The sequence below is a fragment of the Scyliorhinus canicula genome, chromosome 9 (genome assembly GCF_902713615.1).
Source record: "Scyliorhinus canicula chromosome 9, sScyCan1.1, whole genome shotgun sequence".
NCBI lineage: Eukaryota > Metazoa > Chordata > Chondrichthyes > Carcharhiniformes > Scyliorhinidae > Scyliorhinus > Scyliorhinus canicula.
The window spans coordinates 68,335,022-68,353,240 of record NC_052154.1 but is presented as its reverse complement, the minus strand read 5'-3'; the positions used below and the strand labels follow the sequence as shown (position 1 = coordinate 68,353,240).

The following is an 18,219-nucleotide window of genomic DNA, read 5'->3' as shown; positions in this document are numbered from 1 at the left end:
ATCTGTTTCAGTTATTCCAAATACATTTGCCACTGCACATGCAGCCTTTGGTTAATTACATATCAGGAATGCAAATGCTTGCAAAACATTAGATACCCAGAAAATATGTTTGGTTCGTCCAAACTGCGGGAACATGTATCAGAGACCAAATGGTGTTGCATATCTGCAAGAAGCACAATTCAGAAAAAGGGCGACCACATTGTAGCACTGATTGCCTGACCAATGGCCCTCTGTTTGCAGGGTCTGTGGATGATGGGCAGGGGGATGGCGGGGGTTGGGGGGGGGGGAGGGTTGCGTGATGCACAGTTCGCTCCCATAGTTATGGGGCTATTCCATTCCCTTTCATCAAATGAAACCACACTGCAATTAGGAAAAGTGAAACCTGTCAGATTAAAGGAGCGTTGTCACCGAAGTGGAACATTGAAAGTGGTCGGGATTTAACGGGTCTGTTAACTGCGAGCGCCTGTCATGATTTGCACCAGCAAGATTTCCAACGCGATGTTCCCAGGCCCTCGCCGGAGACATGGTCAGGTTCACACCAGGCCAGGGCGCAAACTGATTTGCACCTCTTTGAATGCATTATAATGTACTTGGCGAGGTTAAAATCAAATCTTCCTAACCAACAGGGGTAATGTCACATGGGCATGAATTACTATTGGTTCTTAAAAACGGAAACCAGGCAAGATAATATCCAAGAGTGAGGAAGGAGGTGAGCACCGCTCTCCACCTAACACCAGGAAGTCCAAGGGGACAGAGCCCGCTGCACAGCTCCACCATGGGAAGGGGGTGCTGGAGGAGTTAGGTGGGGCTTGGGAGTGGATTAGGGGCCCCTGGGGTGGCTGTCCAGGAGTCTTAAGTGTAAAGGCTTGACAGTGCTGAACCTTGGGATGATGCAGCCTGAGTAAGAAGGGTGCGTATGAGCCTTGCCTATCCCTAATGCAGCAAGTCATTGTGCTCTCTAACATTCCTGAGACTCATGCCCGTTAAACTAATTGGCCCTCATGAGTTAACCCTTAACAACGTCAGCAGCTCATGTTTTCAAAGTCAAGAAGAGGGGTTTTACCTCATCATTCAAGGGTAAACGCTTAGATGCACAGGATCGAGAGGGCTCTGTCTGCATAAGTGACGGACCCCAACGCCGGCCATTGAGGATCCAGGAGCCCTCAAGGTGGACAGGACCACCCAGTTGACCCTGGCCCTGCGGGATGGGCAAGTTTTGAAACCTCCTGTCAGAGTCCCCAGTGATGTAGAGATTAAGGGAGCAGACAACCAGATGGAAGGCCAGAGACGACTCTGAAGGGGCGAGGGCATTGATTGGGCTGATCAAGCAATGGAGATGGAAGGGCACCTGAGATGTGAGTGAGTGGTAGCTGCCGGACAAGGTGTAGAACTGGCTGCTTCCAGAACCGGGAGAACAATGGGTATGGGAAGGTTACTGAAGTTAAGCAGTTGAGGTATCTCTCTTTTTCTCATCCTTTGCAGTTTACCAATTGAGATCGGTATTGTGCCAGTGGAGCTGGCAATTCTGCTTATTACAGTGCTGGAGGAGCACAGACTCCAGCAGCAACCAACGGCGGCACCCAGGAAACACCCAGCACCTGGAGAGCAGGAGGTCGCAGGGCAGGCAGGCAGGCTCAAGGGCTAGAGACCGAGGCAACCGAACAGGGGGCACAAAGGCAAATACATGTCGCTAACAAATAATTTAAACAGACCAATGAATTAAAATATGATGTGTGGACTTTGATTGTGTGATGAGGGAAAATCCCAGTGGAGATTAGATTTTGATTTTCAGGGGTCACAAAGTACTTGTGAATGAGGGAGGCCATTTGGACTGTCTTAGCAAGTCCATCGAGAAAAACCCTTGTGTATCCCCATTGCATTTTGCTCTGAAGAATTATCATGTTTTTACCTCCATCACTGTGGGGGAGGGGAAGAGTGTGTGTGTGGATATGTATATGGGTATTTGTTGGTGTTAAATTTCCTTTTGTTGGTTTGAACTTGTGTTCGCTGCCCAAATCTTGCAATATTGGTTTCCATTAACTTTTCCATACCATTAACCATCTTAAAAATAACTCCCAAGTTTACTGCAATATGCCTCCTTTTAAGGCCAAACAGCCGAGGGTTCTTTTGGCATATTATCAGCCTTCTCTCCACTGTCTCCAAGACTGGAGTCTTTCCCTTGTGACTTGGCAATCAGAACAGGGACAGCAATCTGACCAGAGTACCGTGGTTTGATCACAATCTCCTTTTGACTTGTAGCCTACTATTTCAGCTACATATATTGGCTATGCCTGTTACTCGTTTGCATTGTTTGAACAAGCTGAGTGTCGGGTATTTCCCTCTAAAAGCAATGCGGAATCACACTAAAACAACAACAAAGAAGCATGTATATTCATAATATACTATTGAAACTTAAACTCTTTGTACAAATCACCTATCAATGAAGAGTCAAGTAACATTGTACATTATATCCACTTAAGGCCATGGAGTCTCCAAGCCTCAAATATTTCTAATTTATGGGAAAAATATATATTATTTACCATCCCTTTATTGTTATTTTATGTGTCAAGAAGAGACCAAAGCATTTTGACCTTGATGTTGAGTAAATCTATTTTATGTTGAAACTAAACAAGTTAACTTATTTATTCGTTCGGGAGATGTGGGTATCGCTGGCTGGGCCAGCATTTATTACCTGGCCCTAATTGTCCTTGAACTGAGTGTATTTCAGAAGGCGTTTTAAGCATCAACAGCATTACTGTGGGTCTGGAGTCACATGTAGACCAGACCAGATATTAGTGAATTAGGTGGTTTTTTACAACAATCGACAATTGTTTCATGGTGATTAAACTTTTAATTCCAGATTTGTATTGAATTCAAGTTGCACTATCTGCCATGTTGGGTTTCAAACCCCGGTCCTCCGAGCTTACCCTGGGGCTCTGGATTACTAGTCCAGAGATAATACCACTGAGCCACTGCCATGCTAACTATGCGCCAATGTCTAACAAAGCCATTGTTTTCTTTGCCAATAATTGCAGACAGCAAAATTCTCTACGGCAGCTGGTAGTACTGAGAGCAGCCCAACTGTTGAAACGCCAGATCGCCACCTGCAAGCAGATGAGGAGCACGAGAACATGAAAAATATTTTGACTGTACCAGAGCCACAGACTCGAAGGAGTAGAGGCAACAGATGTGAGCTTTGTTTCTCATTTTTCATTGGGAGTGAGATAGTCCATGTTGCGTTTTTCAGTGCACTCGGGCAGAGTATTTTAGCATTCTCCGTGTCGTGGACTGTGTAAATCCAGCACAAGTACGCTCACCAATTTACAGTGTGAATATAGGTGAAATCCCCCCTGGTTTTCTGCCCTGAGGCAACATTCGTGGGGTTTATTTCAGGGTTTAGCACAGTTCCATTGCATCTTCTTGGATTATTTTAAGAAAGTTTAAAACTGGATGCGATTCAGAGCTGTAGAGGTCAGACCCACACTAAGGCACTGAAGCAACTGTTGAATTTCCCTCAAACTTTTAGCTCCCACCTTTCTCACCTGATAGCACAGGTCCATAGATAACGGTTACCCTCCAGAGTCATGTGTAATTGGAGACTTTTCATTTTAGAATCAAAATGGAGAGTTTGGGCTGGCTATTTGACATCTGACATTGGGACAAGATGTACTTTGCTAACAGGATTCGTGGACAGTGATTGGGGGCCAGAAGCAGGGTTGATTTTAATTTCCCCGAGCACAGGGGCCCTGAGGCCAACAGTGGCTGCCCACTGCCACCATAGCTGAGATTTGCTAATTCCAAACAGACTAAGCATGAGAATAGAACCACCTTATATTCAGTCAACTCAATATTGGACATGTTACTTCCCAACAGATCCATGCTGGAGGCGTATTAATCTTAATTACTAATGTTTTAGAGGGATGAGAATCTCGTTTTGGTGTTTGTTGGATACGACAGGTGAACCAGTTTAAACATATTTGAAGCAAATACAATATATAACAATACAGACACAGTAGATTAGCAAGAATGTACTTTTGCCATCTCCTTGATCACACTATGCTACAAAAATCTGCATTTACAGTGCAGTGTCTGTTGTCACTAATGTTTGTTTTTCCCTCTTTCGTTTTTGCAGCTATTGGAAGAGTTAGTCCACCAAATCCTTCCGTTCCAAAGGATGATGCAGCAAGTCCAGCCGATGATGCAACTGATGAAATCATGGACCGCCTGGTAAAATCAGTCACACAGAATCCCAACCAGAGGCCATCTACCCCTAAGGAGCGCAAGAGATCAAGAGCAAATAGGAAATCTTGTAAGTATCTTTATCTCTATTGATTGGAGCTGCAGTGGTGGATGGGTACTATGAGAGGAGTGATAATAGAATCATAGAATCCAGGGCAGCATAGTGGCGTAAGTGGTTAGCACGGTTGCCTCACGGCGCCGAGGTCCCAGGTTTGATCCCAGCTCTGGGCCATTGTCCATGTGGAGTTTGCACATTCTCCCCGTGTTTGTATGGGTTTTGCCCCCACAACCCAAAAGATGTGCATGGTAGGTGGATTGGCCATGCTAAATTGCCCCTTAATGGGGAAAATGAATTGGGCATTCTAAATTTGTTAAAAAACATAGAATCCTTACAGTGTAGAAGGAGGCCAATCGACCCATCGAGTCTGTACTGACTCTCTGAAAGAGCATCCTACCTAGGCCCACTCCCCTGTCTTATCCCCGCAAACCTACCTAACCTTTCGACAACAAGGGGCAATTTAGCATGGCCAATCCACCTAACTTGCACATCTTTGTACTGTGGAGGAAACCGGAGCACCCTAAGGTTGCCCATGCAGGCACAGGGAGAATATGTAAACTCCACACAGACTTTAATCCAAGGTTGGAATCGAACCGGAGTCCCTGTGAGGCAGCAGTGCTAACCTCTGTGCTACCGTGCTGCCCTGTTTCTTCAAAACTTTGTCAGATTAGAAAAATGAAACAAACCTACTCTTATACCATTATTTCCGAATGGGATAAGGCTGTTTTCATCAGAACCCCAACTATACAAAAACAGCCTGATGTAATAATGGTAATATTTTCACCTAAGTACTCGAGCGCATAAATTATTAAATTGTTTTTATTAAAATATCCCTTACAGCTAAATTTGAGTCTAGTGTTCTTCTGCTGTTTTAGACTATACCACTTAATCTGTTCAATCACAGGCAAAATGTGTCCTCCAATGGCTTCTCTTCCTGCTCCTACTGATAGCACCTTGTTTGGCTCATATACACAAACATACATGGAAAATAGAAGCAGGTGGAGGCCATTCAGCACTTTGACCCTGCTCCAACATTCAATATGACCATGGCTGATCATCAAATTCAATACCCTAATTCCACCTCTTTTGCGCCCCCCCCCCCCCCCCCCATCTTTGATCCCTTTAGTCCCAAGAGCTATATCTAATTCCTTCTTGAAATCACGCAACGTTTTGGCCTCAACTACTTTCTGTGGTAGCGAGTTCCACAGATTCAACACTCTCTGGGTGAAGAAATTGCTCCTCACCTCAGTCCTAAAAGATGTACCCCTTATTCTCAAACTAAGACTCCTAGTTCTGGGCTCCCCCACCATCGGGCACATTCTTTCTGAACCTACCCTGTCTAATCCTGTTAGAATTTTATAAGTTTCAATGAGATCCCGTCTCACTCTTCTAAACTTCAATGAATATAATCTTAACTGACTTAATCTCTCCTCATATGACAGTCCCTCCACCCCAGGAATCAGCCTGGTAAACCTTCACTGCACTCCCTCCATAGCAAGAGCATCCTTCCTCCGATAAGGACATTAAAACTGCACACCATATTCCAGGTGTGGCCTCACCAATGCCCTGTATTATTGCAGTAAAACATCTCTATTCCTACACTCACATCGTCTTGCTATGAACGCCAACATACCATTTGCCTTCTTTACTGTCTGCTGTACCTGCGGGCTACTTTCATCAGCTGATGCACGAGGACACCAAGATCTCACTGAGTATCCACCCCTCTCAATTCATACCTATTAAAGCAATAACCTGCCTTCCTATTTTTTCTACTGATGTGGATAACCTCACATTTATCCACATTACACGCATCTGCCATGCATTTGCCCACTCAGCCTGCCCAAATCGCGCTGACGCATTTCTGCATCCTCCTCATAACTCGCCCTCCAATCCAGCTTTGTTTCGTTAGGTGAATTCGATATTCTGAATTCTCCCTTGGTGTACCCAAAAAGGCGCCATAGTGTGGCAACTAGGGGATTTTCACAGTAACTTCATTGTAATGTAAGCCTCCTTGAGACACTAACATTAGACACTAATTATTACCTGCAAATTTGGAGATAATACACTTCGTTCCCTCGTCCAAATCATTAACATATAATTTGACCAGCTGGGGTACTAGCACTGATCCCTGTGGTACCCCACTAGTCACTGCCTGCCATTTGGAAAAAGATCCATTTATTCCAACTCTTTGCTTCTGTTTATTTTTAAATTTAGAATCCCCAATTCATTATTTCCAATTAAGGGGCAATTTAGCGTGGCCAATCTACCTACCCAGCACATCTTTGGGTTGTGGGGGCAAATCCCATGCAAACATGGGGAGCATGTGCAAATTCCACACGGACAGTGACCCAGAGCCGGGATCGAACCTGGGACCTCGGCGGCTGTGAGGCGGCAGTGCTAACCACTGCGCCACCTTGCTGCCCAATTTTGCTTCTGTTATAACCCGCACGGGTCTCACAGGTTGGGATGAACCCGTGGAACTTGCAGAATACAAGCTCCCCCAATAAGGGGGTGGGGGACCCTTACACAGTTCACGTGCCTTAGTATAAATAGAGTCGGCCAGTCAGGCACCGACTATAGAAGACCCAGTAGGGAACTACTGGAACTGTACATAATAGTTAACATATTAAATAAAAATGTTTTGTTTTCTGTACAACACGGTTTGGACTTCTTTTGTTGCCCCTTACAAAAGCTTCCTGTCTGCTAAACAGCTTTCTATTCATCTCAAGACACTACTCGCAATTTCATGCGCTTTAACTTTACATAGCAATCTGCTATGTGAGATCTTGTCAAAGGGCTTCTGGAAGTCTAAATGAACCACATCCACTGGTTCTCCCTGGTCAACTCTAGTAGTTACATCCTCAAAGAATTCCTGTAGATTTGCCAAACATGATTTTCCTTTCGTAAATCCATGCTGACTTTGTCTTATATGGCTGCTCCCTTTTTGAATACCTGTAGCGGGCTTGCATTAGCTACCCTCCAATATGTAGGAAACGGTCCAGAGGCTAAAGAATTTTGGAAAATGACCACCGATGGATCTACTATTTCTAGGGCCACTTCCTTAATGCTCTCAGCTGAAGATTAACAGGCCCTCGAGATTTATCAGCCTTTAATCCATCAATTTCCCCCAATTCATTTCTCTACCAATACTGATTTTGTTCAGCTCTTCACTAAAACTTGTAATACTCAGAACTTCTGGTACATTACTCATTTCTTCCTTTGTGAAGACCGAAGCAAAGTAAGAATTTAGTTCCTCAGCAATTTCTTTGTTCCCTATTATGGATTACCCGATTTCTGACTATAAGAGGCCGACATTAGTTTTTGTCAATCTTTATCCTATGGAAACTTTTAGTCAGTTTTTATTATCCCTGCTAACTTACTTTCATACTCCATTTTTCCTTTCTTATTCAATCCCTTAGTCTGCGTTTGCTGAATTTTAAACTGCTCCCACTCCTCAGATCTATTGCTCTTTCTTGCTAATTTTTATGCTTCATTTTTGAAACTAATACTATCTCTAATTTCCTTTGTAAGCCATAGTTTGGCCAGAGTTGCCTTCCCACTCTTGCTCCAAATAGGGATAAACAACTTTTGGAGTTCACCTATTCGTTCCTTAAATGCCTGCCATTCCCTGTCCACTGTCCTCCCTTTCAATAATGTTTCGCAGTCCATCACAACCAACTTGTGCCTCATGCCATTGTAGTTACTGTTATTGAGATTCAGGACCCTAGTCTCATAATCAACTACCTCACTATCAACCTTGATAAAGAATTCTATAATATTATGCTCACTCATCCCCAAGGATTCTCTCACAACTAGATTACCAACTAATCCTTTCTCATTGCACAACACCCAGTCCAAGATGGCCTGTTCCCTTGTTGGGTTCTCTACATGTGTTATCCACGATACTCTCTGCCTCAGCTGTCGCTCCACTTCCAAACCTTAGGCTTCTAGGAGCTGCAGCTGGAGATGCTTCCTGCGCACACATCATTATCCATTGATGATCTTTATTATTGTCACAAGTAGGCTTACGTTAACACTGCAATGAAGTTACTGTGAAAATCCCCCAGTCGCCACACTCCGGCGCCTGTTCAGGTACACTGAGGGAGAATTCAGAATGTCCAATTCACCGAACAAGCACATCTTTCGGGACTTGTGGGAGGGAACTGGAGTGCCCAGAGGAAACCCACGCAGACTCAGGGAGAACGTGTAGATTCTGCACAGCCAATGACATTGAGCTGGATTCTCTGCAGCCCCGTGCCGAAATCGCGTTCGGCACGAGGGCGGAAAATCCACTTTCACGCCATAATCGGGCCTGGCGCCGGGGCGGCGATTCTCCAGGACCCAAAAATCGGCGCGACCGTGGAGTACACCGTGCCGTCGGGGGACCATTTCCAGAGGCCCGCCCAGCCATTCTCCGCTCCTGACCGGCTGAGTTCCCGACGGCGTGGAACTTACCATCTATTGCCGGTCGGGTGCTGGCACATTTCATCCACGGCCGCCCTGGTCGGGGGCGGGGGGATCGGAGACCGGGGGTGGCTTTATAGGCGGCCGTGGATGAAATGTGCACAGTTTGAGCCTCCGGTGCGCGGATGACCGGGGGCACTATTTGGAGGGTCCAGCTTCGCGGTCCGAGTCTGCCATGGAGCACGGCTTGGCCACTGGAGGCCGCCGCTGTGCGCCGACTCTGAACCGGAGGTGCGGGGGCCCGTATCCGCAGCAAGAGCTGCGAGATTCACTCTAGGTCTCTGCTCGCCCCCGCAAGGGCATTGAATTCATCTTACTTTTTTCTAGGAATCTCGGGAGTAAAACTCCACCGTTTTTACGCAGGCGTGGGGACATAGTCTCATTTTGGGAGAATCCAGCCCATTGTGTTCGATTATACCTCTGTGAAATACTTTGGGACATTTTTCTTTGTTAAAGGTGCTGTATAATTGCAAGTTGTTAGACTTACATTAGTTGATTCAGAATATCGGCCCAGGTTTTGCAGTCATTGGTGAAGGGTTGGCATTCACTGCTGACCTGGAGCAAAGTTGCAAACATAGTGAATTCTTTTTAAAAAATAAATTTAGAGTACCCAATTCATTTTTCCCAATTAAGGGGCAATTTACCATGGGCATTCCAGCTAGCCTGCACATCTTTGGGTTATGGGGGCGAAACCCACGCAAACACGGGGAGAATGTGCAAACTCCACACGGACAGTGACCCAGAGCCGGGATTGAACCTGGGACCTCGGCGCCGTGAGGCAACAGGGCTAACCCACTGCACAACCGTGCTGCCAACATACCGAATTCTTGAGCGTAGATTTCCTCCATTCCAACACCATGTATTTGGTGCCATTTTTGTGGATTCGTGGCAATCTTCAGCAACAGTACAGGCAGTCTAATCAGCCAATCGTGTTGAAGAATTCTCACAGACAGCAAAGTAGGAAGTTAAAATCCATGACGTAGAAACCACACTTAAATCATTCTACTGGATGCAAAATAAAGATTGGGACTACATGTGGGATTAGTGAATGTGGGTCCCCGATACAGAATAGTGTTTGACTTCATTCCTCGTCGATGAATGCAGATTGATATTTTGAGAAAAACTTCTAATTTAAAATGTGTTAAGGCATAGGAAAATTTGATCATTGTAAGCTGGTCATGTAAATTGCATTAAATTCATCCATTTTCATGTAACTTTCATTACAAAGATGTTTCCCAATTATCAACAAAGGAGGTGTCTCTTCTTGAATTTTTTGAGTTTTGTCCTCTCTTTGTTACACGCTCACTCTCATTTTGAATCAGTGAAGTTCAGGTACAGGCACTCAGCACACTCAAATTTCTCTCCTCAATGAACGCTCACTATTACATATCTTGCAATGTCCTAAAATGGTGATCATTTGGCAGGGGAGTTTAGTAGCCGAAGGAAGAGACTTCATGGAACGCACAGTAGACTGGGTAAGAAAAAGGTTTATTTACACTATTCAATAACCAAAAATACTAGAACTCCTCATGCGAAGGACACCCTCCCCGACCTGCACCCAGGCTGGGGTTGAGACACTGTGAAGCTCCCCTCAGTCAGGGGGGAGGCTCTGCCTCCTCAATCGCTGAGGGGAATTGGATACAACATAGTGCTGGGCCTCTGAGGGGATTGCAACAGGGGCACAGTTTAGGCAGAAAGTGCTGCAAGTTTTTTTTTCATCTTCCCTCCTTTAAAGAGGAATGTCTCTCAGCAAGGTCCAATTTTTACCCTACTTTGGTTATGAATTCTTTTCACTGAGGAATGTGAGCTGTTGTGATCGACAGCCCTAGGACTTGAACATTCTGGCTTGTGGTGGTAATGTTTCACTGTCCAAGTATCTGACCTCGTGAGGCATTTATAACAAAAAATGTACGCACATTGCATTATTCATATTGTTATAATTCCTCAGGGTACAGAAAACTGTCACTCAGGATTATAAAAAGTACCATGGCATGCAGCGACTAGCTCACACCTTTGTCTAGCTTGTTGTGATAATGTGATTAATTCCCTAATACGATTGACCTTTTGCCAGCCACCTCTCAGTTTTATGGGCGCGACACTCACTAGTTTTTAATCATACAAAAAAATCAATTGCATTGTAATAATACGATTTTCTTTGAAGGAAGCCTTTTTTCAAGATAAGTGACATAATACTGACTGTTGGGGTAAGCCAATTAATTATCAGTTTGAAACTGCCAACAGAAATTGGCATATTTAATGCAACTGTACCATTGTTATAGAGAAAGAAAGCCAGCCATTGACCTTGAGCATGACATTTATAAGAAATTTACTAATAGATCCGAGCAATTTAGACACGACTTCAATTCTCTCAGAAAGCAATAACAACAACTTGCATTTGCATAGCATCTTTAACATAGTGAAACATGTCAAGGTGCTTCTCAGGATCATTGTTAAACAAAATTTTACATCAAGCCACATAACGAGACCATAGCTGATCACAGAGGTGGGTTTTCCTGGAGTATCTAAAAGGAGAAGAGAGAATGAAGACGTAGAGGGATTTGGGGGTGGGAATTTTTTTATTTTTTCAAAACATTTAGTGTACGTAGAACATACAATGTCGAAGGAGGCCATTCGGCCCATCGAGTCTGCACCGACCCACTTAAGCTCTCACTTCCACCCTATCCCCGTAACCCAATAACCCCTCCTAACCTTTTTGGACACTAAGGGTAATTTATCATGGCCAATCCATCTAACCTGCACGTCTTTGGACTGTGGGAGGAAACCGGAGCACCCAGTGGAAACCCACGCAGACACTGGGAGAACGTGCAGACTCCGCACAGACAGTGACCCAGTGGGGAATTGAACCTGGTACCCTGGCGCTGTGAAGCCACAGTGCTGCCCACAGCTTTAAAAAAAATCCCCAATTAAGGGGCAATTTAGCGTGGCTAATCCACCTACCCTGCACATCTTTGGGTTGTGGGGGTGATACCCATGCAGACACGGGGAGAATGTGCAAACTCCACATGGACAGTGATCTGGGGCTGGGATCGAACTCGGGTCCTCGGCACCGTGAGGCATTGGGGAGGGAATTTTGGAGTTTGGAAGATAGGCAACTGAAGGTACAGCCACGAATGGGAAAGCAATGGAAATCAGGCAAAAGGTTAGAATTGGGTAATTGAAGAGGTGTCAAAAGGTTGTAGGGCTGGAGGAGGTTACAGATATGGGGAGCAATGAGGCCCTGCAAGGATTTGAAAACAAGGATGAAAACTTTAAGATCAAGGTCTTGCCAGGCCAGGTGCCAGTGTAGGTCAGCGAACACAGGGCAAATGGGGGAACAAGACTTGGTGCAATCTAGTATTCTTTCAGCAGAGTTTTGGATGTGCTCAAGTTTGCGGGGGGTGCAAGAAGGGAGGCAGTCAGGAGAGCATTGGAATAACCAGGTCTAGATCCAGCAAAGGCACGAATGAAGTTTCAACAGCAGTAGAACTAAGACCAGGATGGAGTTAAACAATGTTGTTGAGGTGAATGTAGAAGTCTTGCTCATGGAGAATATGAGGCTTTGGAAGCTCAGTTCAGGGTTAAATAGGCTGACATGGTATGAGTGGCCTGGTTCAACCTCTGCCAGGGAGAGGGTTGAAGTCAATATGTAGGAACAGAATTCAGTTGGTGACCAAAGACAATGGGCTCGATTGAACAGCCACGCTTCGCCCGAAAAGCAGCTTGCCGTGGTGCAACGTGGCAGATGGAAGCCAGAAGACCCCACTCCTGGGATCTACTCATTGTGGGCGGGAACACTTTTTGGCAAATCTGCATATTAATGCAGAGACAGCTAGTCTCACATTAATATACAGTTTCCCAAGGTACCCGAGGCATTGGGATCTATCCCCTTCGCCTCGGAGCCCTCCGGCGAGCCTTGTTCAGTACTGGTCTCCACAAACGGGGGCAAGATGGAAGGGCACTCGTGAGGGTCTCCCACAGGATTGGAGGCCCCAGGTGCATGCCCTTTGGGCAGGATGGTACCTTGACACAAGTACCACCCCGGGCACCCTGGCAGTGCCAGCTTGGTATACTGGCTGTATAACCTTTGTGCCAGCCTGGCACTGCCAGGGTGCCCAAGTGACCCTGCCAGTGGGCAGGAGCACCACCAGGGTGCCAGGTTGGCACTGCCAAGGTGCCAAGCTGGCTTTTCTTTGTGCGGCAGCGATCGGGCCGAAGATGCTCTGCGTGCACGTTCCATAGTAAAAAAATAATGGCATCCTTCTCTCGCTGTGCAGAGGAGTTCTGTCGAGCGGAGCTCCTCCGTCCACAAAACAAGGTTGGCCGCACATTCCCCGCTGAGACCCCTAGCTAACTTGTGTGCCATTTTATAGCGTTTTTCTTGGCGATACGAGCTCCAGGAAACATACGGCAAACGCGCTCATATTTAGTTAAATCCTGCCCATAGACTTTGGTCTTTCCAATATTCAATTGGGAAGAATCGTTTGCTCACCTAATACAATGACATGAAAGGAGACGACCTGGTCATCAGCTAAGCTTCATGACCAGATTATCCATCAGCAATGCCACAGGAGTTCCTCAAATGTAATCTAAATAAAATGTGTCGGCTCAGCATGGTACTGACATACCACTGTGCACCTCCAGGTCAATGGAGAGTTGTATCAATTTTAAATTTGTGTTATGAATCTAATATACAAGAATGATACAATAGTATTTGGATTGCAAGAAAATCGGTCAGAACAGCCCTGTACTTGGAGATTGCAACATTCCCTTTTCTGAGACTCGTTGCTGGCCCCAACAAAATTTCAGATGAATTACTGTCACACTGGTTGCACCAATGAAAATGCCAGAAAATGAAAGTGGTGACTTACATTTAAATTCTGATAGGGATGTCGCAATTTTTACATTTTCCCTCAACATTCAGCATGTGACTCTTCTTTTCCTTGGGGAACCATTTAAACTTGAAGCTGTTTTTAGGAGTACTTTTATTGTCCAAGTGGTACATGTTACAAACATGTTGAGAAATGGGATTGTAAAGAGACATCAACGCTTCCTGTTACAAATGATTTATTATTTTTTTGTTATTTGAGAGGGGAGGTGGTGAATGTTTTCATCAGCTAAGCGAACTGTCAATACTAAAAATTGCAATAATTTTCTAATTTTGCACCTACCCTCCCCATATTCCTCACCCTGTTTACAAAGTGCCATTAGGTCAATAGAACATTACAGCGCAGTACAGGCCCTTTCGTCCCTCGATATTGCGCCGACCTGTGAAACCAATCTAAAGGCCATCTACACTATTCCATTATCGTCCATATGTTTATCCAATGACCATTTAAATGTCCTTAATGTTGGTGAGTCCACTACTGTTGCAGGCAGGGCATTCCATGCCCCTACTACTCTCTGAGTAAAGAACCTACCTCTGGCATCTGTTCTATATCTATCTCCCCTCAATTTAAAGCTATGTCCCCTCGTGCTAGCCATCACCATCTGAGGAAAAAGGTTCTCACTGTCCACCCTATCTAATCCTCTGATCATCTTGTATGCCTCTATTAAGTCACCTCTTAACCTTCTCCCTAACGAAAACAGCCTGAAGTCCCTCAGCCTTTCCTCATAAGATCTTCCCTCCATACCAGGCAACATCCTGGTAAATCTCCTCTACCACATCCTTCCTATAATGCGGCAATCAGAATTGCATGCAGTACTCCAAATGCGGCCGCACCAGAGTTTTGTACAGCTGCAACATGACCTCATGGCTCCGAAACTCAATCCCTCTACCAATAAAAGTCAGATGTTAGGCATGGTCCAGTTGATATCGCTCTACCTTGAGTCAGAAGGTTGTGGGTTCAAGTCTCACTACAGGGACTGGAGCATAAAATCAAGCCTGATTTTCCAAGTGCTGTACTAAGGAAATACTGCACTGTCAGAGGTCCTGTCTTTTAAATGGGTCATTAAACTCGCCCCCTCAGCTGGATGTAAAAGTGGCATTACTTTGAAGAGTAGGGGAATTCCCCCGGGTGTCCTGATCAATGTTTATCCCTCAGTCAGCATAATTTAATAAAAAAACAGATTATCTGGTCATTATCACATTAGCATTGATGGAGTTTGCTGTACGCAAATTGGCTGCTGTGTTTCCTATATTGCAATAGTGACTACATTTTGAAAAAAGCTGAGATTATTAAACTTGTTCCATTGATATAAGTTATTTCTCCAGTCATCGAGCAACCAGCTGCAGAGTAAATTCCATTTTCTCCTGTCCCAGTGACATAACTTCCTCTCCATCTGGGAAGAAAATTCCCATTGCATCAGCGTGAATTGTGATATCTCCCATAACCGCCATATTTACTACCTCCCTGAGTGAGACCATGGCTGCATCCCATTAGGAATTGGGTTGGAGTGACCAGGGTGGGAGACAAGAGTGTTCAGTTTACCTGTACTAATGGGGATTTGCTTTTTATGCGCAGTGCGAAGAACCTTGAAGAGTGGTCTGACCCCTGATGTGGTCCAAGCCTTGGGTTTGTCCAAAGCGCCAGAAGTAGAAGTATAAGACACCTTGGATGCAAGCGAAGCTCAGTAGCCATCAGTATCTGAGGCATCTACGCTGACAGCATGGAAAGATGGACAATGTATTTTCATATCCTTCCAGATTCCTGACAAGTTCCAGGACATCACAAGTACTTCAAATTGTTACAGTGGCCTGCATCTCGTACTAGCACATAGTTGGAAGGAATCATGTGTTGAACTCAAATCATATGAGGAGGGCTCATTAAATCTGACAGCTCAATTTATTCTACATAACGGATTCTGAGGGCAAATAGGAGTTCAGCCAAAACAACCATAAATGTTCCCTTCTCCAGTTAAGCTGAATGATGATGTTTTCTCTCAAAACTACTGGCGTTCAACTGAAAACACAGACCTATTTTCTTCCCCAATAAACTGTCTCCAATCCTCTCTTGAAGGCAGTGACTCTTGCAGTAATTGTGCAGGTGTCATTCATCCCCCAGTAATATTTCCAAGTACGCTGCTGGACCATGAAGGGCTTCACAGTGGAAATTAACCCAGTTAACCTCATTCGTTGTGCACAGCGCACTTCTGGGAGGATTCAGTGGATAGTGATCAGGTGTAGAAACACTGGCCAAATTTCCCCCCACCCCCCCACCCCCCCACCCAAACCCAGAGACACTAAGACCCTTCCCACTGGTGCTCTGTCAGTAGTTGGCAAATTCAATACACACCGATTAGGAACTTGGGACTTCCCAGACATATATGGCTCACCCACTCATGGTGCACTTACCCACTGAGCCAACAGGAGATGCCACTGAACTATTTTAAATACTATGGACTTTAACTAGCTATGGACCTAGTGGACCTGTCATGTCAATATCCAAAAGTATTTAAATTGTGTAAAATACTGGTCTTTAACTAGCACTACGTTGTAAAGATATCTTAATCTGACAGGGTGGAGAATTGATATCAATAGTAATGATGACTACATTGTATAAAAGCAAATAAAGTATATTCAATTGTCAGGCTACAACAAACACATATTTGGAATTGTCTTCATGCAGCGTAATACAAACTGCTGGCAGACAGATCAGCATACTTGTGTGCAACCCATATTATGGATACAGATTTGCACTGGGTGTCACGTTATTCTTGTAAGTGACCATGTAGAGGCAGTATTAAGATCACATTTTTTAAAAACCACTAATTGACAACTCAGTTAAGAGTAGTCGCAGCATTGTTCCAACACCTATCTATAATGATCCAAAAGTGCTTTTCTGCAAATGGTTTGGAAGGTTGCTGAATTCAAGAGATATGCAGAAATATAATATTATGCTAAGTGTTACAAATACATATCATTCTACTTTTCAAATAAACGAGAAGATCAAAGGTCCTTCAGGATTGTGTGATGTATTTTCATGAGCTTTATATTTTTATCCATAAGATTTAGTTTTCTTGAATGTTTGTATAAGGGTTGTTGCAACAATTAAATGTTTCACGTTTTTCTCGTGTTTCTTTGCCTTTTCCTTGAAAGCTGTGGAGATAGTGAAAAATTATAGCTCTTGGCTTATGTTTCTTCCATCTCTTCAAATATGCCTCGGGTATCAGTATTTGAAACCAAGACCTTGGGTTGATGGGATTGAAGATCTTCCCTCATCCAATACAAAAACGTTTCAGGTCTTTGTCATTGACTGTGCTCTATTAGGTCCTCTGTGCATCACACTCTGCTGATAACACCAGCAGTTACATAAAATCAACCCCTGCTACTTTTTCCAAGTATGGGTGTACCACTTGTGCATTCCCAGCTGTTTATTTACAGTTTATTCTGCATTTGAGGAATTATAAATGCAAATCAATTTCTGCTCATTCTACCCTGCAGTTCATTAAACACAAAGTGGTATTTCAGCATAGGTGAACTCCGGTGCGTTAGCAAGAAAATTCCAAAGCTGTGCTGTTATTTCACAGGATAAAGACCGATAAGGAAGGCCATTTAGCCCATCTGTCTAAAAAGAAAAACTGACTACAACTGCCCAACAGGAACGAACTCTGACCCCGGCCGGTTAAGAACTTTCCCTGCAACATAGCCACGGACTCTGATACGCACAATGTTAGAAGAACGTCTGGATGTTGTTGGGGGGGGGGGGCATTGCGGGAATCCATACGGATGACTATTAGAAAGGACACGTTCCCCACTGGACGCAACATGAGGAAAATGGGAGGAAGAACTAGGGATGGAAATAGGGTGAGGACTCTGGAACAAAGCACTGAACAGGACCGATTCCACCTCCTCGCCCTGCGCAAGACTAAGCCTCATGCAGCTCAAAGTGGTGCACAGAGCACACCTGACAAGAACCCGAATGAGCAGATTCTTCACGGAGGTGGAGGACAAATGTGAACGGTGGAGAGAGGCCCAGCTAACCACACCCACATGTTCTGAGCATGCCCCAGACTTGGGTTCTGGACAGCAGACGATGTCCAAGCTTGTGGGGGTGAGGGTGGAGCCGTGCCCAAGAGTGGCAGTCTTTGGGGTATCAGACCAGCCATAATTCTTTACGGGGAGGGGGCGGATGCCCTTGCCTTTGCTTCCCTAATCACCTGCCGAATAATTCTGCTCCGTTGGCAATCAGCAGCACCACCCACCGCTGCAGACTGGCTGGCAGACCTGTCGGAACTTCACCACCTGAAGAAAAACAAATTTGCCATCCAAGGGTCAGAGGAGGGCTTCCACAAATCGTGGAGGCCATTCACCAACTTGTTCCAGGACGTGTTCGAAGCCAACAGCCATTAGAGTGAGAAGAAGTGGGCAACAAGGGAGCCAACAACAATCAGCAGTAAGCATATAGTGAGGGTGGATGGGAGGCCAGGAATAGAGGAGGGTGAGGTTTGAGAACAGAATAGATAATAGGGTGTCTAGAGCAAGGCCAAAAAGAATGGGACCCCAAAGGAAAAAACAAAAT

The 18,219-nt window shown here is 44.9% G+C and overlaps 1 protein-coding gene across 4 annotated transcripts in view; it reads left to right on the top strand.

Annotated features, from left to right (window-relative positions):
• The window catches only part of fhod1 (formin homology 2 domain containing 1), a 483,544-nt gene extending 466,771 nt beyond the window's left edge, over positions 1 to 16,773 (top strand). For all 4 annotated transcript variants that reach the window (XM_038806848.1, XM_038806847.1, XM_038806846.1 and 1 more), the window contains 3 exons: positions 3,036 to 3,189; positions 4,133 to 4,309; positions 15,223 to 16,773. In XM_038806848.1, coding sequence (XP_038662776.1) covers positions 3,036 to 3,189; positions 4,133 to 4,309; positions 15,223 to 15,305 — 414 coding nt within the window. In that variant the 3' untranslated portion in view covers positions 15,306 to 16,773. The remainder of the gene's footprint in view (positions 1 to 3,035; positions 3,190 to 4,132; positions 4,310 to 15,222) is intronic.
• The last annotated feature ends 1,446 nt before the right edge of the window (positions 16,774 to 18,219 follow it).